This window comes from Scylla paramamosain, chromosome 18, assembly GCF_035594125.1.
Source record: "Scylla paramamosain isolate STU-SP2022 chromosome 18, ASM3559412v1, whole genome shotgun sequence".
Classification (NCBI taxonomy): domain Eukaryota; kingdom Metazoa; phylum Arthropoda; class Malacostraca; order Decapoda; family Portunidae; genus Scylla; species Scylla paramamosain.
The window spans coordinates 12,844,650-12,872,149 of NC_087168.1; the positions used below are offsets into that span (position 1 = coordinate 12,844,650).

At 41.0% G+C, this 27,500-nt stretch overlaps 1 protein-coding gene across 1 annotated transcript in view; it reads left to right on the forward strand.

Moving 5' to 3' along the window:
- The window catches only part of LOC135109126 (basement membrane-specific heparan sulfate proteoglycan core protein-like), a 359,280-nt gene that overhangs the window by 22,502 nt on the left and 309,278 nt on the right, over positions 1 to 27,500 (forward strand). The window contains 9 exon segments of the mRNA XM_064020215.1: positions 3,600 to 3,777; positions 5,154 to 5,316; positions 5,593 to 5,759; positions 10,293 to 10,442; positions 12,309 to 12,419; positions 19,340 to 19,510; positions 20,921 to 21,034; positions 24,055 to 24,219; positions 25,063 to 25,176. Coding sequence (XP_063876285.1) covers positions 3,615 to 3,777; positions 5,154 to 5,316; positions 5,593 to 5,759; positions 10,293 to 10,442; positions 12,309 to 12,419; positions 19,340 to 19,510; positions 20,921 to 21,034; positions 24,055 to 24,219; positions 25,063 to 25,176 — 1,318 coding nt within the window. The 5' untranslated portion in view covers positions 3,600 to 3,614.

Sequence of the window (27,500 nt, forward strand, 5' to 3'; positions counted from 1 at the left end):
GACGGAGTTCAGAGCTAACTATAACTCCTAAATCTTTCTCGTACCCTGTACCTACCAGAGTTTGGCTGTCTAATGTGTACCTATTGTGTGGGTTTCCTCTACCTACGCTAAGCACTTTGCATTTATTGATATTAAATTGCATTTGCCATCTATCCGTCCATTCATTCATTCTATCTAAGTCTGTCTGCAAGGCGATGGCATCCGCTTCTGACCTAATTAATCTACCTATCTTTGTGTCATCCGCAAATTTACTAACATCGCTACTAATTCCACTATCCAAGTCATTGATATATATTAGAAATAATAATGGCCCTAATACTGATCCCTGTGGCACCCCACTAATGACATGACCCCACTCGGATTTCGAGCCGTTTATTAGCACTCTCTGTCGCCTGTTACCAAGCCATGACCCTATCCAACCTAACACCTTCCCATCTATCCCGTGCGCCCTAACCTTTCTCGTACTGGTGATGATGATGATGGTGGTGGAGATGATGCTCTTCGTAATTTGAATCATCATCATCTTCTTTCTTGTTTTTCTTTCTTCTTGTTCTTGTTCTTGTTCTTGTTCTTGTTCTTGTTCTTCATCATCATCATCATCATCATCTTCTTTTACTTATTATTATTGTTATTATTATTATTATTATTATTATTATTATTATTATTATTATTATTATTATTATTATTATTATTATTATTTTCTTTTTATTATTGTTTTATTAGTGTTATTTTCTGTTCTTCTTTTTCTCCTATCTAAGTAACAAATAATGTACATTAAGTCTCTCTCTCTCTCTCTCTCTCTCTCTCTCTCTCTCTCTCTCTCTCTCTCTCTCTCTCTCTCTCTCTCTCTATCTCTCATTGTTATATTTATCTATTCCTCAGTTGAGAGAGAGAGAGAGAGAGAGAGAGAGAGAGAGAGAGAGAGAGAGAGAGAGAGAGAGAGAGAGAGAGAGAGAGAGAGAGAGAGAACTTCTTCACTCCCTCCGCTCAGGATACGAAGAGGAAATAATATGTTAGAGCAAGAGGAAGAAGGGAGGAGGAGGAGGAGGAGGCAACCAGGAAGGCCTCATTAAGAAGAAAAGGAAGTCAGTGGAAGAAGGCAGTGGTGGTGGTGGTGGTGGAGGTGGTGGCATTGGTGGAGGTGGTGGCATTGGTGGTGGTGGTGGCGGTGGTGGTGTCAGTGGAAGAAGGCAGTGGTGGTGGTGGTGGTGGTGGTGGTGGTACTCGTATTTGAGGTGGTTGTGCTGATGGTTATGTATGATGATGATAATAATAATAATAATAATAATAATAATAATAATAACAATGATGATAATAATAATGTGATAATGGTAATAATGAAAATATCAATAATAATCTATATTAAAAGTAATAATACTTAACCTAAATTTGTCCAACCTAATCTAACCTAAACTAACCTAACAACCTAACATGAGCTAACCTAACCTAACCATCTCTTTAATTTCAACTAATCTAACCTAACGTAAGCATAACTTCAAAACACTATTCCAATTACTCAGTGTAGATAGGGTGAATGCAGTTGTGTGTGTGTGTGTGTGTGTGTGTGTGTGTGTGTGTGTGTGTGTGTGTGTGTGTGTGTGTGTGTGTGTTCAAAATTGTTCAAAATCTTACAATGAAGTGGGTCTTTCTCTCTCTCTCTCTCTCTCTCTCTCTCTCTCTCTCTCTCTCTCTCTCTCTCTCTCTCTCTCTCTCTCTCTCTCTCTCTCTCTGTGTCTCTCTAATTCCTCTCTTACAACTTGGTCAGCCTTAAATCTTCTCTCCCAGCCCTTTATGCATTTAGATGGGTCCTATTGTAAAGGGAAGACTCTCTCTCTCTCTCTCTCTCTCTCTCTCTCTCTCTCTCTCTCTCTCTCTCTCTCTCTCTCTCTCTCTCTCTCTCTCTCTCTCTCTCTCTCTCTCTCTCTCTCTCTCTCGTTATAAATGGACAATAGATTTTTTATTGTCTGATAATTAAAGAGATGATCTGCTACTGCTGCTGGTACTACTACTACTACTACTACTACTACTACTACTACTACTACTACTACTACTACTACTACTACTACTACTACTACTACTTCTACTACCACTGTTATTACGAAAATTTCACTTAGTGAAAACTAGTGAATAATTGCCCGGTCAGCTGAGAGAGAGAGAGAGAGAGAGAGAGAGAGAGAGAGAGAGAGAGAGAGAGAGAGAGAGAGAGAGAGAGAGAGAGAGAGAGAGAGAATGTTGTCTTGTACTGGTGTAGAATGAAAATTAGAGTTTTTCCTCTATTCTACTCCTGCTTTTTGATGATGATGATGATGATGATGATGATGATGATGATGATACAACTGATTTTTTTTCTTATTTTCCATCTTCTTTTTTTTTCTCCTCTTCCTCCTTCATTTTTTTTTTTTATTCTCATCCTCTTCTTCATAATGGTCTTCTTCTTCTTCTATTTCTCCTCCTCCTCCTCCTCTCTCGCTCAAAATTTCGGAGGAAGGTTTCTCTTGGTGATCAGGGAGGATTGTGAGTTGCTGGTGGTGGTTATGGTGGCGGTGATGGTGGTGGTGGTGCCTCACAATTCAGGTCAGGTGTCGGCCATTACTTGCGAAGCGAATCCGACCTCGTTTGACCCAGCGCGGTAAAGCCTGTAGTTGAACCTCTCTCTCTCTCTCTCTCTCTCTCTCTCTCTCTCTCTCTCTCTCTCTCTCTCTCTCTCTCTCTCTCTCTCTCTCTCTCTCGCTTTTTTCCTCTTCTTTTCGGAATTATGTTTCTTCCGTCCTCCTCCTCCTCCTCCTCCTCCTCCTCCTCCTCCTCCTCCTTAAGGATGATCACCTTTTCATCTGAGAAATAGAACCTTGTTGTTTTGAACGATCAAAACACACACACACACACACACACACACACACACACACACACACACACACACACACACACACACACACACACACACACACACATACCTTTATTTCATTGATTTATTCCTTTTGTCTATCATTTTCTTCTTTGTTGTTTGTATTAAGTGTGACAATACTATACTATATATTTCTATCATCTATTCTCTCTCTCTCTCTCTCTCTCTCTCTCTCTCTCTCTCTCTCTCTCTCTCTCTCTCTCTCTCTCTCTCTCTCTCTCTCTCTCTCTCTCTCTCTCTGAGAAAAAAATCATATTCATTATTACTCACATCTGTTCTACCTCTTAGGAGGAAAAGTCACGGAGGTCATTGGTCACACTTACTGTCTTGCGATGAAGAATGAAAAAATAGCAGTTATAATTTTTCACGTCTATTATTTCCCTTTCTCCAAGTAAGTTAATAATAATACAAAATTTCAGTTGCAAAATCTCACATCTATTATTTCCTTACTTCCAGGATGATGATGATGATAATAAAACAAAGAAACAAACATATAGAAATAAGTATGATGATGGTCATTATTCACACCTATTCTCTTTCGTTGGAGAGAGAAAAAAATATCAGTTATAATTTCTCGCATATATAGTTATTCTCTTTCCCTATTTCTAGGATGAGTTAACACTCGCAAGTTAATTATGAATAAAAAAAAAAATCATGGTGGTCATATCTCACATGTGTTCTCTTCCTCCTCCCACAGGATGACGAGGACCTGATGTTTGACGATGAGGACGGGACGAGATCCGAGGCTCCCGTGGCGGCGCCCATGCAAGACGGCGTGTTGGGCCCTCTGTCGCGACCCAAGAGGCAGTTCTTGCCTTACGATTCTAATGATTACGTTGACTACACTGACGGTTCAGGATCAGGGTTCCCGCCCCGTGAGTTACATTTTGCCCTTTGTGTATTAATTTGTTATTACGTTAAGTCAGCTTAGATTTGGTTTGGTTAGTTTTTTTTTTTTCTCTCTTTTTTAAATGTAAGAGGGGGTCTGGCCAAAGGCAACAAAAAGGAAAAAGAAGAAGAAGAAGAAGAAGAAGAAAAGCCCCAATGAGGTGCCATTCTCCAAAGGAAAGAGCCAGTATTGTGGAAGGTTAGGTTAGGTTAGAATAAGTTAAGTTACTTTTAGGTTAGATTGGGTTAGATTAGGTTAGGTTTGGTTAATGTATGTTTGGTTAGTTAGGGTAGGGTAGGTTTGTTTAGTTTGCGTTAAGTTAGTAAATTAGGTTAGGTTAGGTTAGGTAAGTTAGGTGTCTGAGGAGTTGGGTAATGTGCTTGACGGGAAGACGAAGACATGACATAGTGGATGTATTTAACATGATTGGTTATGTTTTCACGTTTTTTTTTTTCGTGATTGAGGATGTAGAGTAACTGTACAGCTATCCCAACCTACCCGGAAACCCCAATAATTTTCACCAAAGCCTGTTGGACGTAGTGGCGTTAGAAAGCTGAAACGCTTGAGGACAGCTACCAAAGACCCAAGACGAAAACACATTCTGAAAAAGTTCCGCGTCGCACTTTCACTACTTGCAAAAGATCAAGTTACGGTTCTAGTGACAAGATTTCTGCATTATTAACAGGAGAAACGCTCTTGAGAACACGGCTAATCATCTCTATAGCCTTGGAAAATAGTCGTGGTGAGAGCGCAAAGCCTTAAAATCTTACAGGCACTGCCACGTGTAGGCCTGATGGCTTCTTGCGGCACCCCCTTATTTTCCTATGTTGTGTTCTTATGTGCTGCGAATCAATGCATGTCACAGTGAAAAACTTAATCCGTTCACTTTTGCCAAATTTTCGTCTTGAGTTCTTTTTTTTTTTTTAATGCTTCAGCTTCTTACCTCAACTACTTCCAATTGGCTTTAATGGAAAGAGTTGTTGTTAATGGAAATAGTTGTTGTGTACGGGATATTTTTGTGCATGGAGGGGTAGTAAAACAAAGACTTTACATCCTCAATTTGGAAAACGTCCGTGAAATCCTAACCAACCATTTCTTTAGTGGAATTGCTGTGGTGTACGGGATGTTTTCGTGACTGGAGTGTTATGTAAACAGTGACTCCACATCTTCAGTAAGAAAAACACTCGTGAAAACCTAATCAACCATCTCTGTAGCCTCTGGAAAACTCGAGCCGACGAAATCCCAAAGCATCTATATAGGAATACAAACCTTAGAAGACTGCCGGGACTCGAGATAATTTCTGGTGCCTTCATACCTGCCATCATCACATTCTACAGTGTCTTTATCGCTCCTCCACTCCAGAGATCTACATGGTCAAGATACATATCCTCCGCCCGTGGGACAGCCGGTTTAGTAACAAGGGTGGTGCGGCCTTCAAGGAGTTTAAGAACGAAATCATGCAACCCATGCAACAAGTACTCCACCGTGTTCACAGAGACGCAACTCTGGAAGTGGACTCCATACGGTAAGGAGAGAGAGAGAGAGAGAGAGAGAGAGAGAGAGAGAGAGAGAGAGAGAGAGAGAGAGAGAGAGAGAGAGAGAGATAATATTTGACATGCAATTACTCATTAACAACACTTATACATAAACACACACACACACACACACACACACACACACACACACACACACACACACACACACACACACACACACACACACACACCACATCCTAATATTTCAGCCCTAACCTTACCCAACACGCCGGCACTTTCTTAGCCTCACCCACACCCCCCTACAGCGAAGGCCCGTCAGGACAGTGCATGGCCCGGTTGGTGGTCTCGATGCCTGACCACGAGGACCGCCGAGAGAACCTGGTCAGGAACGTGCGAAACGAGCTGGCCAAGGGAAGACTCGGCCAGCTTATAGTGAACACCGATTACTTCGAAGTTACCGACTATTCTGGAGGTAGTGTGTGTGTGTATGAGAGAGAGAGAGAGAGAGAGAGAGAGAGAGAGAGAGAGAGAGAGAGAGAGAGAGAGAGAGAGAGAGAGAGAGAGAGAGAGAGAGAGAGAGCACTATATTCTGAATCACTTCTACACCGCACCTCCACTACCTTCAAAAGGCTGTAGTTGAACTTACACGGGTTTTTGCTTAAGTGTGTTTTTACGGTTTTAGTGGTAGACTAACAAGATTTCTACCTTATTAACAGGAGGAACACTCTTAAGAACCCGACTAATCACCTCTGTGGCCTTTGAAAATAGTTGTGGTGAGAGAGCAAAGTGCTTCTGAATGCAAGTTACAAAAAAGAGAGAGAGAGAGAGAGAGAGAGAGAGAGAGAGAGAGAGAGAGAGAGAGAGAGAGAGAGAGAGAGAGAGAGAGTTTTGTCTTTATTCAATAACATTTTTTTAATGATTATGCTTCTTATTATTATTTGTAAGATGTTTATTGTTTTGCTATTTTGTTTCGTTGCCTCTTTGCAATGACACCCTGTCCCCAGCGATGCCCTTTGGAAGGAAACACACCAATGCTCATTTGGCCGTTTTGACCCATTTTCTTCAGGGTCTGGCCAGTACCCATAAAAAAAAAGGGCTAGATTTTGAAACGTTGTCTAATTAGAAACATAAATATACATAGCGATGGCAAAAGAGAGAGAGAGAGAGAGAGAGAGAGAGAGAGAGAGAGAGAGAGAGAGAGAGAGAGAGAGAGAGAGAGAGAGAGAGAGGGGAAAGAAATATTCCTTTTAAAAACGATTTGAAGAAAGTTTTGATTGCAAGGATGAAACAAGCAAACAAACAAACAAAAAGAAAAAAAAGGCGATGAAGAATTATATGTATGAATTACGTACGCTCTTTTGATGCATTTGCTATATTTTATTGTAGTAATGGAGGTGGTGGTAGTAGTGGTGATAGCAGTACTAGTAGTAGTAGAAATAGTAGTAATAGTAGTAGTAGTAGTAGTAGTAGTAGTAGTAGTAGTAGTAACAGTAAGGAAACGATAGGTAAATAGTAATACTGGTGCAAGTGGAAGACGAGGGATATAAAAGTAATCAAATCAAGTGTCATTGCTGTGTTGTTGATAATTTTTCATTACACTTACATGAATGAGGAAAAACAACATGAAAATGAAAAAAAGGAATAGAGCATTCACTTGAATATTCTTCTTTTTCTTCTTTTAACTCATACTCTTTGTAAAGCCACGCAATAATGTAAGACCCTTAGTTATGCTAGGTAACGTGATGCTCAGCTTGAGAACACTCCGCTTCAGCTGGCTCTGGACAAAACAGCATCAGATATCTGTAACCAGACACTCTTAATATGTTTCCAGACAAGCTCACAACCAGTCTTGAAGAGGTGTCACGTGTATGTACGTACATTCCGTTAAATGATAATAAAGTACAGAAATATAATTAAAATACATTGGTAATAACTTCAGTTCAAAACACTAAGTTCAGCCATGTTCAACACACACACACACACACACACACACACACACACACACACACACACACACACACACACACACACACACACACACACACACACACAAAGGAATTTAGGATCTTATTTTGAAAAGCTTTCTTTTCTCTTCATAATTTTTTTCTAATGCCGCCGAGATGTTTTCATTTATGTTTCTACTCTTTGATAATGTAGAATCCTTATAGAATTATCATTAGAAATGCAGCAAAAATGCCATTGAAAACTTCAATAATTGTGAATTCTTTGCTTCTTTTTCCCTTGGGCTTATTACGAATAGTGTATTGCGAGTTTAGAGTATGGTTTCAGAAGACATAGGTAACCCCTTGACCAAGTGTTTCACGGTCATGGGTTCCTGCAATTTTGAATTTTTGTAAGACAAATACCTGGAACTTGTGTTGATGGTGATGACGGGAGAGAGGGGGGGCATAACGGTCTTCAGTGCTTTGTGAAATCATGCGGAGCTGCTCAAAAAATTGACGTCATATTGTCATCAGTAGAGTTAAAGTGTAGAGATAGAAAGTGTTTGAAAATTAGAGGAAGACAGAGAGTGAGATGGAGGGATGGAATTGCGTCAGAACTGCAGAGGATGGGAGTCACAGAGGAAGATGCAAGGGAGAGAAGCAGCTGCAGGTGACTTGTGCATGGCGCCAACCATGGCGGAAAGGAGGAGTAACGAGGAACAGGTGAAGCTGGTTCAGGTAGTTATGCAGGCATTAATCCCCTTCATCCTCTTCCTCTTCCTCGACACAAATACAGAATAGCAGGTTAATTTAGCGTTTTCTGGTTTAAAGAATGATTTAAGAGACTGTAGTGCAAAGATAAATGCCTGAAAAGTTGTTAGTGATAATGGAAAACAAATGTCAAGCAGCGAAGGGATTGAAGGACAGTCTGGAGTGCCACGGGTTGAAGTGTATGAAGGCCACCGGTCCACCTCAACACGCTAACCAGGCGTGGCGTACAGACTCTCCTGTCTTACGATCCCGAGGCGCCTAACATCTGCGAATGAATTAGTCTTATTCCTTCCACAGTTTAACATCTTATTTAGAAAGTGGGTTATAGTATTACGGGGGAAGAGGTGGGATATAAATAGAAGGGGGGATAAAAGATGTTGAAAAATTAAAGAATAACGGGAGAACGTTTCCGGGTTGCTATTTGTTCCCTCTACGTGCGCGGCCATGCATGCCTCGCGCGGGTTCCAGTCTGCCTGTGGTGTGGCCCGCGATGCGCTACACGTGACTTGCATGTGCTAAGTAGAGACTACATTCTACTTCTCGTCCTGTGTGTGTGTGCTTGTTTTCCCTCGAGACAGCATTGGTCTATGTGTCATCATGTGCGTGTGCTTGTCTACCCACACCAGTAAGACGGTCCCGTACCTCCCCTCCCCTCCGCACTGCGTCCCAAGCCTCACTCACACATCACCACGCCAGCAACCACTTATACGCTCGCCACAAACATCAGTAGCAGTTATAAAACATTTTCTTTGATAATGTAATCAGTTTTGCTTCCATATTACAGCTATACAAAAATTTTTTACCCGTCCCCTCAGATTTCAGTAGCTTTAAACTAATGAAACTTTTTTTTCTTTCTTTATATCCTAGTTGGCTTTTCTTTATCTCATTCAGAACTGCAGCCAGTTTGTGAACTTCATAAAGATCCCTTGTTTCAGTCTGAGTTAACTGAATAAAGATACAATATTAAGGCATGAGGAATTGTTGATAATTTTAGCTTCCTGGTTACAGAAGCATCCATCTAAACTTCATAAAATCGTCTGATAATGGTATCTAGAATAGTAGTAATAGTAGTAGTAGTAGTAGTAGTAGTAGAAGTAGAAGGAGGAGGAGTAGCAGTCGTTGTTCATAGAAATGGTGTGTGTGTGTGTGTGTGTGTGTGTGTGTGTGTGTGTGTGTGTGTGTGTGTGTGTGTGTGTGCGCGCGCACATGCTTGTATGCGTTTATGCGTGTGTGCGTGCGGCCACATCATACATTTTTTTTCTCTCTCCCGCTAAGTACGTATATGCATGTACCGTGCATTAATACGCTGCTACTAAACACATAAGTACGTAAGTCTGCATGAACGACCACCACTAAGCTTGCATGTGTAAGTGTATGAGTGGCTGGCGCGCGGTGGCAAAGAGGGACACGAGGAGACGTGAATGACACAAGTAAGAAGCCGCCGTAATGTTCCTTCCTCAGTCTTGCATCTACATCTGTCATTGTTATGACCTGTCTACTGATCAATTATCTGTCTTTTACAACCACCTGCCTTGGTCCAAACTTATTATTATTATTATTATTATTATTATTATTATTATTATTATTATTATTATTATTATTACAATTATGTTTTATCTTCTGACTGTCATGTTACTTCTCTTTACATATAAATCTTCCATAGTTGCATCTGATTTTTCTTCATATTCTCTCTCTCTCTCTCTCTCTCTCTCTCTCTCTCTCTCTCTCTCTCTCTCTCTCTCTCTCTCTCTCTCTCTCTCTCTCTCTCTCTCTCTCTCTCTCTCTCTCTCTCTCTCTATATATATATATATATATATCTTTCTCATGTTCCTTCTTTGTTCTTGCAAAATTAGTATTACTGTTACTTTTTCTTTCAATGGTTATCAATGTCCAAGACTGAAAGCTGCCTGTTTTATTTACAGTGTACATAATACATACTATTCTTGTATTGACTAACATTTTCTCTGTTACCACTGATTATTTCTTCCTTGTTTTATATTTTATACCTGTAACGGAGACACAGAATGGACCGGATGAAAGATGGGGAGAAAACAGACTGACAGACAGACAGACAGACAGACAGACAGACAGACAGACAGAATATTAAAGAAAAGAGTAATAGGAGGAGGAGGAGGAGTGCTTCTGATTTTTTTTTTCTTTTTCTTCTTTCTCCATTTTAAGTGATTTCCTTCAAGTAAATAACAATAACAAGACTAAACCACCCCTTGACTTCTTACACTACTACTGACGTACTCCTCGTCCACGCATGACCACTTCTTGCATGCCTTCAGATGTGGATAATGGGGATGCAAGTAGTAGGGTGACGGGTGGATGTGCGGCCGATAGCATATTCACCTGTAAGAGCGGGAAGATCATTTGTGATGTTCAGATGTGCGACGGTACTGAAGACTGTCCTGATGGTGATGATGAGGACGGATGCGGTAAGTGATTTGTGTGTGCGTGTGCTCTCTCTCTCTCTCTCTCTCTCTCTCTCTCTCTCTCTCTCTCTCTCTCTCTCTCTTGCTGGTTTTTGTTTGTGTCTGCTCTTGTTGCTTCTTATTTCTTCCGTGTTTCTCTCCGTTTCATTTTTTTTTCCTTTTATGCTTTATTTTGTGTTATTTTTTATTTCTCATTTCTTTGTTTACTTTTTCCTTCATTTCTTTTCATTCAGTATATTTCCTTGATTTTTTTTTATTTATTCTCTCTCTCTCTCTCTCTCTCTCTCTCTCTCTCTCTCTCTCTCTCTCTCTCTCTCTCTCTCTCTCTCTCTCTCTCTCTCTCTCTCTCTCTCTCTCTCTCTCTCTCTCTCTCTCTCTCTCTCTCTCTCTCTCTCTCTCTCTCTCTCTCTCTCTCTCTCTCCCGTGTTTCTCTCCGTTTCATTTTTTTTTCTTTTATGCTTTATTTTGTGTTATTTTTTATTTTTCATTTCTTTGTTTACTTTTTCCTTCATTTTCTTTTCATTCAGTATATTTCCTTTTTTTATTCTCTCTCTCTCTCTCTCTCTCTCTCTCTCTCTCTCTCTCTCTCTCTCTCTCTCTCTCTCTCTCTCTCTCTCTCTCTCTCTCTCTCTCTCTCTCTCTCTCTCTCCTTGTGGCTACATCTCTATTCATTTAATTATATTTGCATTTCACTAACTTTGATATTCATGATGCTTGTATGCAAATATTTGAGTAATGTCTTGCCTTGCTGTGCTTGCACTTATATGCAGATCTGTATTCATTGGAGTAACTCACTACAGTAGCTGTACTACTTACTTTTGTTTATAAAAAGAAAGAAAGATAACAGTTCATGCTAATTTTGTTAACATTTTCTTTTATTGATAATTGTGTGTGTGTGTGTGTGTGTGTGTGTGTGTGTGTGTGTGATATTATTCCATTATCCTTCTATTGTATATATATAAATTATATGTGTGTGTGTGTGTGTGTGTGTGTGTGTGTGTGTGTGTGTGTGTGTGTGTGTGTGTGTGTGTGTGTGTGTGTGTGTGTGTGTGTACCTCCTCACGTAGACGAATTTGTGCTTATCTTCATTAACAGAATTAGTATTTGAATCTCTCGGTGTCTTATTTGCAATGTAGATTTATGTAGAGAGTAACTGTGTAGTGCTGGAAGTCATGTCTCTGTGTATCTTTGTCTCTCATGTCCCTGCCGGTACTGTCACGGTTGTCCTCATTATTATCACTTGCTATGCTATACTTTGCAGTTGCTGTTCATGTTATCTGTTATTTCTTCCTGTTATGTTTTTTTTTTCTTTCTTTTAACTTCCTGCTTTTTCATAATTCAGATTGGTTATCTTCTTTGTCATCCTTCTTGCTTTTCTTTTCCTCCTTCACCAGTTCTTTCTGCGTGTTCCTTAGCTTGTTGTTGCTGCCTTGTTTGTCTCTCATCAGTCAGTCAGCCTGTGGGCCAATCAGTCAGTCAGCCAGTCATTCCTGTGCATGTGGTCTGTCTGAGCTTGGCTGAGAGGAGATTAAAAGGTTTGTGTGTTTGTTTGTTTGTTTGTTTGTTTGTTTGTGTGTGTGTGTGTGTGTGTGTGTGTGTGTGTGTGTGTGTGTGTGTGTGTGTGTGTGTGTGTGTGTGTGTTTGCAGTTCCTAAAAAGGAGTGTAGTAAGTCTTATAACAACAAGTTCTCTCACTTATGTATCTCCCACTTCTTTCTCCCTCCACTAACACCCACCCATCTACCCTCACCCACCCACCCACCCACCCACACACACACACCACACACACACACACACACACACACACACACACACACACACACAACACACACACACACCCACACACACACACCACACTACACACACACAGGCTGTGAGGCCGGCCAGTTCTTATGCGACTCGATTCGATGTCAAGATGAAAGCATGAAATGTGATGGAATACCAGACTGCGCGGACGGAACTGATGAATTCAACTGTGGCGGTGAGCATGCAGGCTTAGAAGGAATTAGAGCACATCAAGTGAAGGTTTTAAAACACAAGAGGGTTTGAAGAGAGAGAGTGGAAAATGAAAGGATTTGAAAGGAATAAAGGATCAAAATGTTTGTTGTAGGATCCAAAAGAGATTTATAAAGGCAATATAGTATGAATTAATGAAGTTAAAAGAAATTACAGCTAGTGAGAAAGGGGTTGAGGATTATAAAAGAGGATTGGAAGGGATGAGGGTGAAAGTAGTTCAGAATTTAATTAAGAAAAATAAGAATATAGAAGATTTATAAAGTGTACGAATAGGCCAAAGAGTGGGACAGAAGGCGTTAGAAGAAAACATTTAGTGAAATGGAATAGACATGTAGGTAAAGGAGACGGATAGGGCTTGAAGGGAAGAGGAGGGGTTTGGAAAAGAAGCATGGACAAGTTTCCCGATGCAGCTGAAGGAACTAAATGAAGAGAGAAGAAAAGGAAGGAAGAAGTGAATAGAAACGCAAAGATACCTCTCTCTCTCTCTCTCTCTCTCTCTCTCTCTCTCTCTCTCTCTCTCTCTCTCTCTCTCTCTCTCTCTCTCTCTCTCTCTCTCTCTCTCTCTCTCTCTCTCTCTCTCATATACAGTAGCCCCCCAAAAAGTTCTAAAGTAAATGCAGGAGGAAAAATATCACTTTGGGGAAAGTTGCATAAAAGTGAAAAGTAAGTGGTAAAGTAAGGATTTGTACAACTGGCTAGGTTTATTTAATTTTTGGCGGAGGTAAAGGAGGAAGAAAGGGAGGAGTTAGTTTGTTGGTGTGGGAGAGAAGGAAGGAAATATGGAGGAAGGGGATAGGTCTGAAGCGCAAATCAACGTAAGAAAATTAGGGAAGCTGAAAGAAGCCGTCAGTCCTACACGTGGCAGGCCCTGTCTTGTGCTGAGGGGAGAGAGAGAGAGAGAGAGAGAGAGAGAGAGAGAGAGAGAGAGAGAGAGAGAGAGAGAGAGAGAGAGAGAGAGAGAGATGCAGTAATGTCGCTGCAAAATAAAACGAGAAACTAGACCTTATTATTTAAGAATATATTACTATATCGATCTCTGGATGTAAATGTAGGTTACAGTATCTAGCGTATGCTTGCACTTGATTGTGTGTGTGTGTGTGTGTGTGTGTGTGTGTGTGTGTGTGTGTGTGTGTGTGTGTGTGTGTGTGTGTTTAATGATAAGTAGTTGCAGAGCCCTTTCTCTGTTAGGAATGCCTGTACAAGATGGAGGTTATTTGCAGTAGTGCTTCTGAAGTAAAGGATGCACGATGTTGAACGGCTATAGTATATTAATTAAAAACAAACTGTACAGCGATAAACAAAGTCGTCAAGAACACGACCACCCACCGAGGCAGGACGGACACATGGCCTGCGCTCTGGTCAGTGTCAGGTCACGCCGCGTGTGGGGGAGTGGGTATGGAATGTGCGGGGAGTGGGAGGCAGCGTCCAAGCCAGTACATGTGCTCGGCCACACCTTCCAGGCATGCCTTCATGCCTAAACAAAAACATGGGGTAGCGCAAGCACACTAGGTGACACGCAGGTCACATCCCATGGAAAAATGAATAAATATGTGTGTGTGTGTGTAAGGGGGGACGCACTGATTGAATAGACAAAAAATAATAATAAAACGGACGTAAAAGCTGTATATAAATGTACAATTCGTGCTTATTTGTGTAAGACACGAGGCAGGAACACAAAACAGTGACATCATAGCGTAACATTCAGCCACTGAGAAGCTGAGCAGGGAACGCTCGCATTTGGCGCGAAAGAATACTGTGTCTGACCCAGTCATTAAAGCAGAAAAACACACGTGATGTATGCAGTAGCCAATTGCAAGGCTCACACAGCAGTGAGGTCAGAATCGTGGCCATTCAAGCCCCACACACCCGTGACGTCAAACAGCGACCACGCACTGCCCACCCACAAGGCTGACACTAGCTGTGACATGAGAACAGCGAATCACAGGCTAAGAAAAACACTCTGACATCACTAGAAGTTTTCTAACGAAAAGGAAATGGCATTTCTTTCCCATAAATATTGGATAGAATAACAATGCACTGGTAAAAACACCAATAGCGCACCAAGTCGTTACCGAAAGCAATATACAGCAGAGAATATGGCGGCGATATTAAGTTGACGGGAGTAATCAGGCAGGCAGGAAGGGAAGCCGGACCAGGAAACACAGCAGCAGGAGCAGGCGCTTGAGTAATGGCGGCGATACTGGCTGGCAGGATACACAAAACCCAGCAGGACAGCCAGGCGCAGTGCGGTATAAGGAGACTGGAGCACAAGCTGACAAGGGCAGGCCGGCAGGAGAAAAGACCCAAGCCCACAAGTAGCAGCAGCAGGCACCGTAGACGCTGTCCTCGTCGAGTGTGGGCGGCCGTGTACATGTAAGCCACGAGTAGGAAGTAGGAAGCCTACAAGAACAGGAGGCAGTAGACGTGGTGCGCGACGAGTGTGGACGACATGTCAGGAACATATCACGAGTAGAAAGCCACATGGTCAGCAGAAACACCACAGCTTGTAGCAGGCAAAGTCAGAAACTTTTCTCTGAATTTTGGAAACAGGAGCCAAGAGGTGATGAAGTGCGGCCAAGGGTTGTAGGCAGCTCGTGGGGCAGTGTGGCAAAGGTTAGGCGGCCAAATACAACGCCAGAGAAAACCACAATGCAGGAGGTACCAGGAGGAGGCAGTAGACACCTGCCGAAACGATAATTACTTCCAGTGAGGTCTAAAGCACTGTTCAGGGGGTGCTGTGAACTTATCATTAAACCCAGCTGTGACCTCACTGAACGTTTCCCTTTGTGTCTCACAACACGAGGGGACAGTCACAGCCTGCCCTCTAAAGACAACTCTCTTCCTCCACACAAAACTACAAGCACCTAATAACACACACGCCCTTCACTCAAAAATTTTAAAATCATCATGGCGACTCCTACACCAGCCTCGGAGTCCCCATCTGGGGAGGGGACCATAAATGTCCCCCAGGTCGGACTGCCTTTCTGCCGACGACCCTAAGTGTCTTGACACCCCCCTCAACTTTTTCTTCATTAACTTCTGCAACATTCGCGGTCTCAGATCTAATTTTCAATCTGTAGAACACCACCTCTCCTCTTCTAAACCTCATCTTCTTTTCCTCACTGAAACTCAGGTGTCTGAGGCAACTGACAGTAGCCCCTTTTCTGTTCCCTCCTACTTTCTCTATCCTCATTTTCGATCCAAAGCTGGATGCTGCGTTTATGTGCGCAATGACTTAACCTGCTCTCGTACCCACGCTCTTGAATCTTCCGAGTTTTCCACCATCTGGCTACGACTACAGAGTCACTCTCATATTAAATTTATCTGTGCTGTATACCTCTCTCCTAACTCCTCTGACTATAAGAAATTCTGTGACTACTTAACTTCCAAAGTGGAGCACATTCTGACCCTCTTCCCTTTTGCAGAGATCTCCATTCTTGGAGACTTCAATGTTCACCACCAGCTTTTGCTTTCCTCTCCCTTCACTGACCATCCTGGCGAACTAGCCTACAATTTTGCTATCCTCCATGACCTAGAGCAATTGGTGCAACACCCTACTCGTATTCCTGACCGTCTTGGAGATGCGCCCAACATTCTTGACCTTTTCCTGACCTCTAATCCTTCTGCTTATGCTGTCACCCTTTCTTCTCCGTTGGGCTTCTCCGATCACAATCTCATATCTTTATCTTGTCCTATCGCTCCAATCCCTCCTCAGGATCCCCCTAAGCGAAGGTGCCTCTGGCGTTTTGCCTCTGCTAGTTGGGGGGACCTGAGGAAGTATTTTGCTGATTTTCCTTGAAATGACTACTGCTTCCATGTCAGAGACCCGCCTTTGTGTGCTGAGCGCATAACAGACGTGATAGTGTCTGGCATGGAGGCGTACATTCCTCACTCTTTTTCTCGTCCTAAACCTTCTAAACCTTGGTTTAACACAGCTTGTTCTCGTGCTATACATGATAGAGAGGTGGCCCACAAAAGGTACTTAAGCCTTCCATCACCAGAATCTCATGCACTTTATATTTCTGCCCGGAACCATGCCAAGTCTGTTCTCCAACTAGCCAAAAACTCCTTCATTAACAGAAAATGTCAAAACCTTTCAAGATCTAACTCCCCTCGTGATTTCTGGCATCTAGCCAAAAATATCTCCAATAACTTTGCTTCTTCTTCTTTCCCTCCTCTATTTCAACCAGATGGCATCACTGCTATCACATCAGTTTCTAAAGCTGAACTCTTTACTCAAACCTTTGCTAAAAACTCTACCTTGGACGATTCTGGGCTTGTTCCTCCCTCTCCTCCACCCTCTGACTACTTCATGCCATGTATTAAAATTCTTCGCAATGATGTTTTCCGTGCCCTCGCTGGCCTAAACCCTCGGAAGGCTTATGGACCTGATGGAGTCCCTCCTATTGTTCTCCGAAACTGTGCCTCCGTGCTTGCACCTTACCTAGTCAAACTCTTTCAGCTCTGTCTATCAACATCTACCTTTCCTTCTTGCTAGAAGTTTGCCTACATTCAACCTGTTCCTAAAAGGGTGACCGTTCTAATCCCTCAAACTACCGTCCTATTGCTTTAATTTCCTGCCTGTCTAAAGTTTTTTAATCTATCCTCAACAGGAAGATTCTTAAACATCTATCACTTCACAACCTTCTATCTGATCGCCAGTTTGGGTTCCGTCAAGGCCGCTCTACTGGTGATCTTCTGGCTTTCCTTACTGAGTCTTGGTCATCCTCTTTTAGAGATTTTGGTGAAACTTTTGCTGTTGCCTTGGACATATTAAAAGCTTTTGATAGAGTCTGGCACAAAGCTTTGATTTCCAAACTACCCTCCTACGGTTTCTATCTTTCTCTCTGTAACTTCATCTCAAGTTTCCTTTCTGACCGTTCTATTGGTGCTGTGGTAGACAGTCACTGTTCTTCTCCTAAATCTATTAATAGTGGTGTTCCTCAGGATTCTGTCCTGTCACCCACTCTCTTCTTATTATTCATTAATGATCTTCTAAACCAAACTTCTTGTCCTATCCACTCCTACGCTGATGATACCACCCTGCACTTTTCCACGTCTTTTCATAGAAGAAAGTCTTGTGCAGCGAGGCCGCGGAAGGAGGGGAGGCATGCAGTTAGCAAGATGTTGCATATCTAGCTATCTTCTACCGCTGTTTTTCATGCTGACTGCTCTTCTGATCTTGCTAACTGCATGCCTCCCCTCCTCCCGCGGCCTCGCTGCACAAGACTTTCTTCTTTCTCTCACCCCTATTCTGTCCACCTCTCTAACGCAAGAGTTAACCAGTATTCTCAATCATTCATCCCTTTTCTCTGGTAAACTCTGGAACTCCCTGCCTGCTTCTGTATTTCCACCTTCCTATGACTTGAATTCCTTCAAGAGGGAGGTTTCAAGACACTTATCCATCAATTTTTGACCACTGCTTTGACCCTTTTATGGGACTGGCATTTCAGTGGGCATTTTTTTTATTGGATTTTTGTTGCCCTTGGCCAGTGTCCTTCCTACATAAAAAAAAAAAAAAGTAGAAGTGAAGCAGTTTAAGGCAGGCAGTGAAGGCCGAAGAAGCTGGGGATAGCGGTTGGCACGTGGGCGGAGGAGACAGGCACGGCCAGGGTCTCTCAAGGTTTGAGAGACCCTGGGCATGGCATCACTGACGTCAAACCGCTACCATAATTTGTATAAGATAGATGTTGACCGTAGTAGTGCTCTAGGAGTAAAGGATACACGAACCATAACGGCTGCCGTATATTAAATATAAAAATAAGATAAGTGGAGAGCTGCCAGCCGCACGTGGGCCTGGCTGGGCTGGCTACTCAGACCGCCCGTATATGGAAATATTTTTCAGCTCTCAGACGTCAATGTTTTAACCACAAAGGTCCCCTCCCCTCATTGGAAGACGTTCTCTCTCTCTCTCTCTCTCTCTCTCTCTCTCTCTCTCTCTCTCTCTCTCTCTCTCTCTCTCTCTCTCTCTCTCTCTCGTGGAAAGGGGAATGGGATTGCCTGTACACTGACACCCGTTATGTTGCAGCATTGGGAAACGTTTCGTGGTGTTTTCTTGACTACTTTTAAAAGACTAGTGAAAGTTATTGGGATTTTCAATGGTGCTTTTAGTATTCTTTAATAGTATTAGTTAAACAGGAGTATAATAGTGTCAGTGGAGATAAACATCTATGAGAGCCCAGCTAATCTTCCTTGAGATCTTTGCAAATAGTACTAATGTGAGTCCAAAGCATTTAAAAAAATATGGCCACATTTCATAGCCAGAAGCTGTGGGTGTTTAAAGGACTGATGGAGAGAGCAATGCGATGTCATAATTCACGTGGTGAGGATAACAAGATTTTGTAGCTTTGTGTCTTGGTGGCACAATCCACACGACCAGAATAAAAGAGGAATTTTATGAACGATAGGACATGCATATCTTGCGGTTATGTTGTCGGCTGTTTATAATGTTGTTGTTGTTGTTAATTCATGATGCAAATATTTCTTATGCATTTTGCAATTTCGCCCTTCTCTTCTGCCTCCATTTTAATAATTCTGGAAAAAAAAAACATTTCTTTTTGCCTCCCTTCTTCCTACAATTTAATTTTTGATACCATATTTTTCCTGCTTTTCCTCCATTCCTGTTCTTATCTTTTCCCACCTTCATTTCCTTTCTGCTATCATTAAATTTTCTACTGCTTTCTCCTCTTTCACGCATCTCTCTCTCTCTCTCTCTCTCTCTCTCTCTCTCTCTCTCTCTCTCTCTCTCTCTCTCTCTCTCTCTCTCTCTCTCTCCAGAGATGTGTCCATGTTTCAAAAATTTTCCAAATGCCAAAATAAACTGTTATGCATTCCCTTCCCATGTCCCTTCTCCCCTCCCTCTTTCCTACCCACTACCAACATCAGGTGATACCACCACCATTCCTGGCCCCTTCACAACAACCTCCACGAGACTGCAGTGCTTAACGGACTCCACACCACAAGTCTGTGATGACGGCGTGACGCTCGCCTGTTTCTGTGACGAAAACCCACAGTGTCCTAACGGCGAGGATGAATCTGTAGCGAATTGTGGTTCAGGTAAAGCTTCTGCGTTGAACATACAACAGTGCTGCTGCCATTGGCGCTAGAACTGACTTTTCTTTTTTTTCTTTCTCTTCGATGTTGGAGATCCTTTTAAGTCTCCATAGTGTTGTATTTTTTTTTTATATATATTTTTATCATAGTGATCAACTTGATTTGTAAGACCTCTGACAACTGAAAGAAGAAGAAGAAGAAGAAGAAAAACAATAAGTAATGTCGTCTCCTCATGAGGTGGTAGCTTGGTTACATTGGTTTGGTATGAAAACATTTCGTTTCCACATGCGAAGCTGATCTAGCGACGCCTCTGCCACTTCCTCCTTGGAGGAGCGGCTGACTGCTGCATTAATAATGTCCTTGCCACTTTTCCAAAATTATATTTAAGATATTTTGAATCAACTAATCTAGTAGCTTAGCACTAAACTGATTTTTGAAAAAAAAATCAATAAAAAGACTGTGATATTAAATAATTAACCTTTTAAAAATATTGCAAACAAATAAACATTTTATATACATGAAGTCATCTGTTTGACTGTCAACACCATCACTGGAGACGTGGTGCACAGTTTTTCTCAGGGCTTAATGCCTTGTTATGAATGTTTCCCTACTGATATTTTTGAAACTTGACTTAAAACAAGACTAAATGACAAAGTGATTAAAAATATCCTAAATATAAAAATGTGATGGAAGATTCAAGAACATTACATGTGCAGCAATCAGCTGCCCCGCTGAAAGGGAAAGGAGTAAGGCGATGTGCCTTCTAGATCGGCTTAACCTGTGTTGATTATAGTTACTGCATGCTTATCTTACTAACAACGCCCTGTGGTGCTGTAACTAGCACGCCTGAGAACAAATTCGCTGGTCCCGGTCCTAATCAGGCTGGGGCGGTCGGCGCACAGCTTACTCAGCTGTTCATCTTTCCTTCGGGTTGGTCAATAAATAAGTACATGGGGAAGGTAAACTGTGGAAACTCTGATGTGACAGCGGCCTTGTGTCCCTGGTAAGGGATGTCACCCACCACAGGCTCAAAGGCACAGAGATGAGCGCCAAGGCCACGCGCAGCTATAGTGTTTGACACCATCTTTCCTTTTTTACTACTTTGGTAACACTACTCTGCACAGTTGAGCCTGCTTTATCATTTTATCATTCTTTGGCTATTTTTATTATATTTACATTAGCTGAAGGCTTTCTTCTTCAGCCATTTTTGTTATCAAGAAAATTTCTTGAAATATTGATATGGAAAGATTCATTACGAAAACTTCTTCATATTGTAGGCTGTTTATTTTTCTTATATTTAATTTACAACTCCTATTTATTTTCCTCACATTTCATGCTGACCTCTCTCTCTCTCTCTCTCTCTCTCTCTCTCTCTCTCTCTCTCTCTCTCTCTCTCTCTGTTCCATCATGTAGATTGTCCATCTGGGAAGGTGCAGTGTGGCACTGAGCCAACCTGTATCGAATCAAGATTTGTTTGTGATGGATTCCAAGACTGCCGAAACAATTGGGACGAGGAAAACTGCTCTGGTGAGTAGGACAGCAACGTAAAGGGGCGGCTGAAGCTGGGACGTGTGGCATTTTGTTGTGCTGGGGAAGACTGAACTGGGTTAACTGGGATGTACCGGATCTGGGTGAACCAAGCCAAATGAGCTGGGTTGTGGATTAAGTTGTGGTTAAGCTGTGGATAGATATGTTATGTTTTACTTTCCGGTTTGGAATACTTCTCCGGTTTGGGAGAAAAGTTATAAAAATTATCCTGTTTTGGATACTTAGGTTTGTTATGTCACAATTTCTTCCTCTCTCGCCATTTTAGATGTCTTAAACTTTTCTGTTTGCTTTTTCTTTCTCTAGTCCTCTTCTTCTCTTCTTCTTCTTCTTCTTCTTCTTCTTCTTCTTCTTCTTCTTCTTCTTCTTTTTCTTCTTCTTCTTCTTCTTCTTCTTCTTCTTTTTCTTCTTCTTTTCTTCTTCTCATTATTATTATTATTATTATTATTATTATTATTATTATTATTATTATTATTATTTTTATTATTATTATTATTGATGTTGTTGTTGTTGCTGTTGCTGTTCCTGTTCCTGTTGCTACTACTGCTACTACTACTACTACTACTATTATCTATATATTAGTACGCTTGTACCCCAATGTGTCACGTCTTGGTATCATATCAACACATTTGATAAAATCCTCTACACCTCCTTCCTTCCCTCCTCTTTCTACATTTCCTACCCTTCTTCTTCCTCCTCCTTCTCCTCCTGGAGATGTGAGAGTGAGAGGGGAGTGGGTAGGTGACGACTTTGGAATAAAAGAAATTGAGAGAGAGAGAGAGAGAGAGAGAGAGAGAGAGAGAGAGAGAGAGAGAGAGAGAGAGAAAGGGGGGGAACGGGTTCTCTCCTCCTCCTCCTCCTCGTCCTCCTCCTCCTCCTCCTCCTCCTCCTCCTCCTCCTCCTCCTCCTCCTCCTCCTCCTCCTCCTCCTCCTCCTCCTCTTCCCCTTCCTTTCCCTCTTAACATACATATCAAACAATGTAACAGTTAAATTATCATACCATGGTATATCCACAGATCCTGCTAGTTCTTCCTCTTCTACTTCTTTTCCTTCCTCTTCTTCTTCTCCATCATCATCATCATCATCTTCATCTTCTTCTTCTTCTTCTTCTTCTTCTTCTTCTTATTATTATTATTATTATTATTATTATTATTATTATTATTATTATTATTATCATCACCATCACCATCATCATGAGTTGTAGTAGTGGTAGTATGATTTGTTTGATTTTATTTTACTTTGACTTTTTTACTTTATTTACCAATTTATATTTCATTATTGTAGGTTTTTTTCCTTCTGCTATATTCCTATTGCTTCATCTTTCTGTGCATCGTTCTTAGTACCTCCACCCTCTCTTCCTTTAGTTTTCTCTCTTTCTTCCCCCTCTCTTATTCTACGTATACATATGTATAGAAAATGTATGAGATTAGGCCTATATACAAGAAAGTAGTTGTTTATTTAATTTGGGCAGCTTCCCCTTCTCTTGAGCAACAAATAGCACTTCCACCATTGTTGATACATGTAAAACCAGCTCAAGAAGTCTTCTTTTTAATTCTGTGAAACACCATTTGCAATTTGTGTTAATCTTCATGGTGTATAAATGGCATAACTTAAGCCTCATCTTCAATAAAGAAGTTACAAATGGGCAAATCTGGATAGTGTGAAAGGATTATAATGTTGTTGTGGCCAAAAAATAAACATGTTATTAGAGCTCAGTGAGAGGGTGCATCCAATTGGTCTTGCGTCGCACTTCAGGCAGTTTCTACCTAATGTCATCCCTCGGGCATCTCCAAATATTGCTGTAAAATTGGCTGTTGACAGTATGGCCCTGGGGTTAGTGTTTGACCCCTATTCAGTCTCAGGTCTTTTCACTGTTATCAGACTATTTACAGCCCCCTCTGAGCAAAAGGTGGGGGTTTGAGTCAGCCAACAAATCTTCCTGCTCACACAGCCATAACCCAGGTCTCACATGGATGAAGAGGTGCCCTGGGCTACCCATCATGCATGTGATGGGTAGTTGTAGTGTTTACCCTTTACCTTTACTCACCCACTCATTGGTGATCTTTAACCTGTAGGGAGGGGTCCACAATGAGTAATCCTGTGAATGTCAGAGAAGATGATGAGTATGCTCCTTGTTGTGTTTCGAACTTCCCTTCCCAGCCATGATACTGGGTTCTTCCTTTGCAAAAAACTGGATTGTATCCATAGACCCAAGTCTTGTCCCCAGTTATCATCTTCAATATGAAAGTTAGGTCTTCCAGGGCTTATTAAATTTCAACCCAGCACTCCTCTTGGTGTCAGAGGAGTGAGAGCAAATTTTGCAGCAATGCAGTTCATGTTCAAATTAGATATAAGCATTACCTGCACTGCTCCATGTAAAACAACAACAATGGCATGAATGTCTGTGGTGGATCTTCAGTGATCCTGATGTACAAGTCATGGAATTGTTTGCACATTTTTGGGTGATGAACTTATAGATCATCCTGACTTCATGTTGTCTTCCACTGATGTCATGCAAGACACCTCGTAAGACCCAGTCCTTCTTTGTCATTCACATGTTGCATCATGTCAAATGTCTTCCTTCCAGATTTGCTGAGTCTGGCACAGAATTTGGTTTGCACTCTGTTTTAGTTTACAGTCTATGAAGAAATTGCAATTGAGACTCTGCACATGGTCACAAAAACTCCTGTGGCACAGTTCATAAAATGACAGCAATTGGCAGACCTTTTGATGATCAGTACTGCTCATTTCCATAGCCTGCACATCTCATACTGCTATCTGTTGACTCCTTAAAGAGCTAGTCTCAGAACTTGATAGCACTCTTCTCTCTCTCCTCTCTCTCTCTCTCTCTCTCTCTCTCTCTCTCTCTCTCTCTCTCTCTCTCTCTCTCCAGAGATGTGTCCATGTTTCAAGGACTTTTCAGATGCCAAAATAAACTGATATGCATTCCCTTCCTATGTCCCTTCTCCCTCTCCATCTCCCCCAACCACTGCCAACACCAGGCACCACCACTCCTGTCCCCATGACAACAACCTCCACGAGACTGCAGTGCTTAACGGACACCACCCCACGACTTTGTGATGACGGCGTGACGCTCGCTTGTTTCTGTGATGAAAACCCACAGTGTCCTGACGGCGAGGATGAATCTGTAGCAAATTGTGGTTCAGGTAAAGCTTCTGCTTTGAATAGACAACAGTGCTGCTGCCATTGGTGCTAGAACTGACTTTTCTTTTCTTTTCTCTTTCTCTTTGATGTTGGAGATCCTTTTAGGTCCTCATGGTGTTGTAAGTCTTCAACTTAAGCTTTTATTACCTTTTTTATTGTTGTCAGTTACTTACAAAAAAAGAAAAATTGGTAATGGTGTCTCTTCAGTCATTGGTGCTGCTTGGAGAGGTGTGACTTCTGTGTGAACTTGTGCTACTGATGATGATGCTGCTATTACTACTTTTACTACTTGTACTTCTACTACTGGAATTACTTTTTAATGTAACTATAGTAACTATTATTGCCACCACTACAACTAATTAATAGTAATGGAACTAACAAAGACTGCCCTGTACTGCACTGCCTCACTGTGGCATGAACTAAACCACCTCAGCTTCTCTTACTATAATTACCTTCTCCCTCATCCATTGTCTCCATTAATGAAAAGATAGCTTGGAGGTATTTATGTTTTTGTTAATATTACTGACATTACTTCATTACTGCATTTTTGTCTTACTAACACTGACTACTCATTACTATTGGGTCTCTTATTTTTTGTACTATTCTTTTTTACTCTTATTATTTTTATTACAATTAATTTGTTTTGTGCCTCTCTTGTTGACAAGAATATCATGGAAAGTTCATAACATGGAAAGTTTAGTTGGGAGAATGATATTGTTTAATATCCACATTGTGTGGCATAAATTTTTCTGCCCCTTACTTTAATATTTCATTTTACTTCCCTTCTCATATCTTATGCATCCTATTTTTTGCCTCCTCATCCATCATGCTGTCCCATCATGTAGATTGTCCATCTGGGACAGTGCAGTGTGGTACTGAGCCAACCTGTATCAATGAAGAATTTATTTGTGATGACTTCTCACACTGCCAAAACAATTGGGATGAGGAGAACTGTTCTGGTGAGTAGCACAGCAATGTTGAGGGGTGGTAAAGCTAGGACGTGTGGTGTTGTTGGGCTGGGGAAGACTACACTGGGCTAGTCTGGGTGGACCAAGCCAAGCTGTGCTGGGGTGGGATGGACTGTACTGAGATAGGACAGGTTAAGTTATGGGTGGATTTGTGGGGTTGTACTTTACAGTTTGAATGAAGTTTTGTAAAATGATCTTTTGGATATTGCAGTTTATTATGTCATAGTTTTCTCTCTATCCTTCTCAAGAATCTTACAAGCTTTTCTGTTTTATCATCTTTTTAATGAACCATTATTCTTTTTAGTGGGATTAGCTCTGCTAATGCACAGTGATACATGGTAACTTTTCAACCCCCATTCCCTGGGATGAGGATGCTCACTGCACAAAGTACCAAAGATAATCTAGACTGGTAGCCTAGGCTGCACTAGCAGTGTGTGAAAGGAAGCAAATTTAAGCTGAACTCTGAAGCATCTAGACTACAAATTAGAAGAAACAAAATGTTTCATTCCTATTTGTACTCTGTCTGGAACAGTAATCTGTCACATTTGTCTAACAGCGTTGGTTCCTGCCATAGTCTCCCTTTTCAGAATTTTTTGACAATGGTAATTATCTTTCTTCTGTGTCTTTGTGGATTGTGCTTTTTTGTGATTCTTTTAGTTATGGAAGAGAGAGGTGGCTTTTGCCACATAAAATCATTGCATAATATTTCCATATCAAATATTATCTACAGTATTTAAATTTAATTGAAAAAAACTGTGATATATATTCACTAATTACATTTTTTTTTACTTGAAAATAAGTGGTACACAAGTGGCCCAAGACGCAACAGATGAATAAAATATTTCACTGTGGTGAAATGGGCCACTGGTGGTACACTGAGTAAGTGCTACAATAGTGACCCAACACACAGTAGGAGAAGAAAATATTGTGATACCAAGTGTTGGGCCACCGGTGAGACATCACTTTTACGAAGCCATATGAGTCATTGGGACTGAGAGAAGGTACATACATATTTTCTCCTTGATAGCTCCAATACAACTGATTGAGAGTGATGTAAAGGTTGCTGTGACAGAGGTAATGTGTTAAGGTCATCTCAGTTCATCTCCCTTACATGTTTTTCTGAACAGACATCTTTTGCCTAAGACGGTTTAGAGATGTTCTTCTTTTTTTGGCAAAGAATGAGTGGGAGGAGCATTGTTTAAGACCAATGGTAGCATCAGCTTGGTGCATTCCAAGAATTCCACACCCCTTATGCCCTGTGGCTGCTTTGCAGGCATATTTGAACCTCACTGTGGAGACGGCTACCCAATCACTCTTCTACTTGAAGGTTGGAATGCCTCAAACCTCTCAGAAATAGCTACTGTCCTTAGGGATCAATTTGAGGAAGCTGATCCCTGCACAACACCCAGGGGTCATGACATGAGTGGGGCCACAGTGCCTCTAGGATTCATCGTGACCTATTCCATCACTAGGGTCATGGAAAGGGGACAGTGGGGTTCTCAGTTTCTTTAACCTCATGTTACTGCTCAAACACACTCCCCCACACCCCTAATATTGCTTTAGGTAGTGAAAATTCTCTCTGTTTTGTTTGATTAATGGGGAAAAGTTGTCTTCGTGGAGAAAGGTTCTTCTGACGCCACCCTGTGTGGTGGACTGCCAGGGGTTACTTTATTACTTGGGTCTCTTCATTTATTATGGTAATGAATTTAATTAGGTTACCCAAAGCTTTCTCTAAGCCTGACTACCACCCATCATTGCACGATCAGACATTCCATTTGCTTTGCTACCACAAAGCATTGTGCGCTAGTGTCACTTATCTCCCCAAAAATCCATTTTTTTTTCTTTTTTGCTGGAGGCATCGAAGCTGTTACTTTCGTTGATGAATGTACTGTTATTATTGTTATTGGTATTATTGTATTATTATTATTATTATTATTATCATTATTATTATTATTATTATTATTATTGTTATTATTATTATTATTATTATTATTATTATTATTACTATTATAAATTATTATTATAATTATTATTATTATTTTTATTATTATCATTATTACTATTATAAATTATTATTGTAATTATTATTATTATTATCATTATTGTTATTATTATTATTATTATTATTATTATTATTATTGTTATTATTATTATTATTATTATTATTATCATTATTATTATTGTCATTATTACAGTTATTATTACTTTTCTATTATTATTATTATTATTATTATTATCATTATTATTATTATTATTATTATTATTATTATTATTATTATTATTATTATTATTATTATTATTATTATTATTGTCAC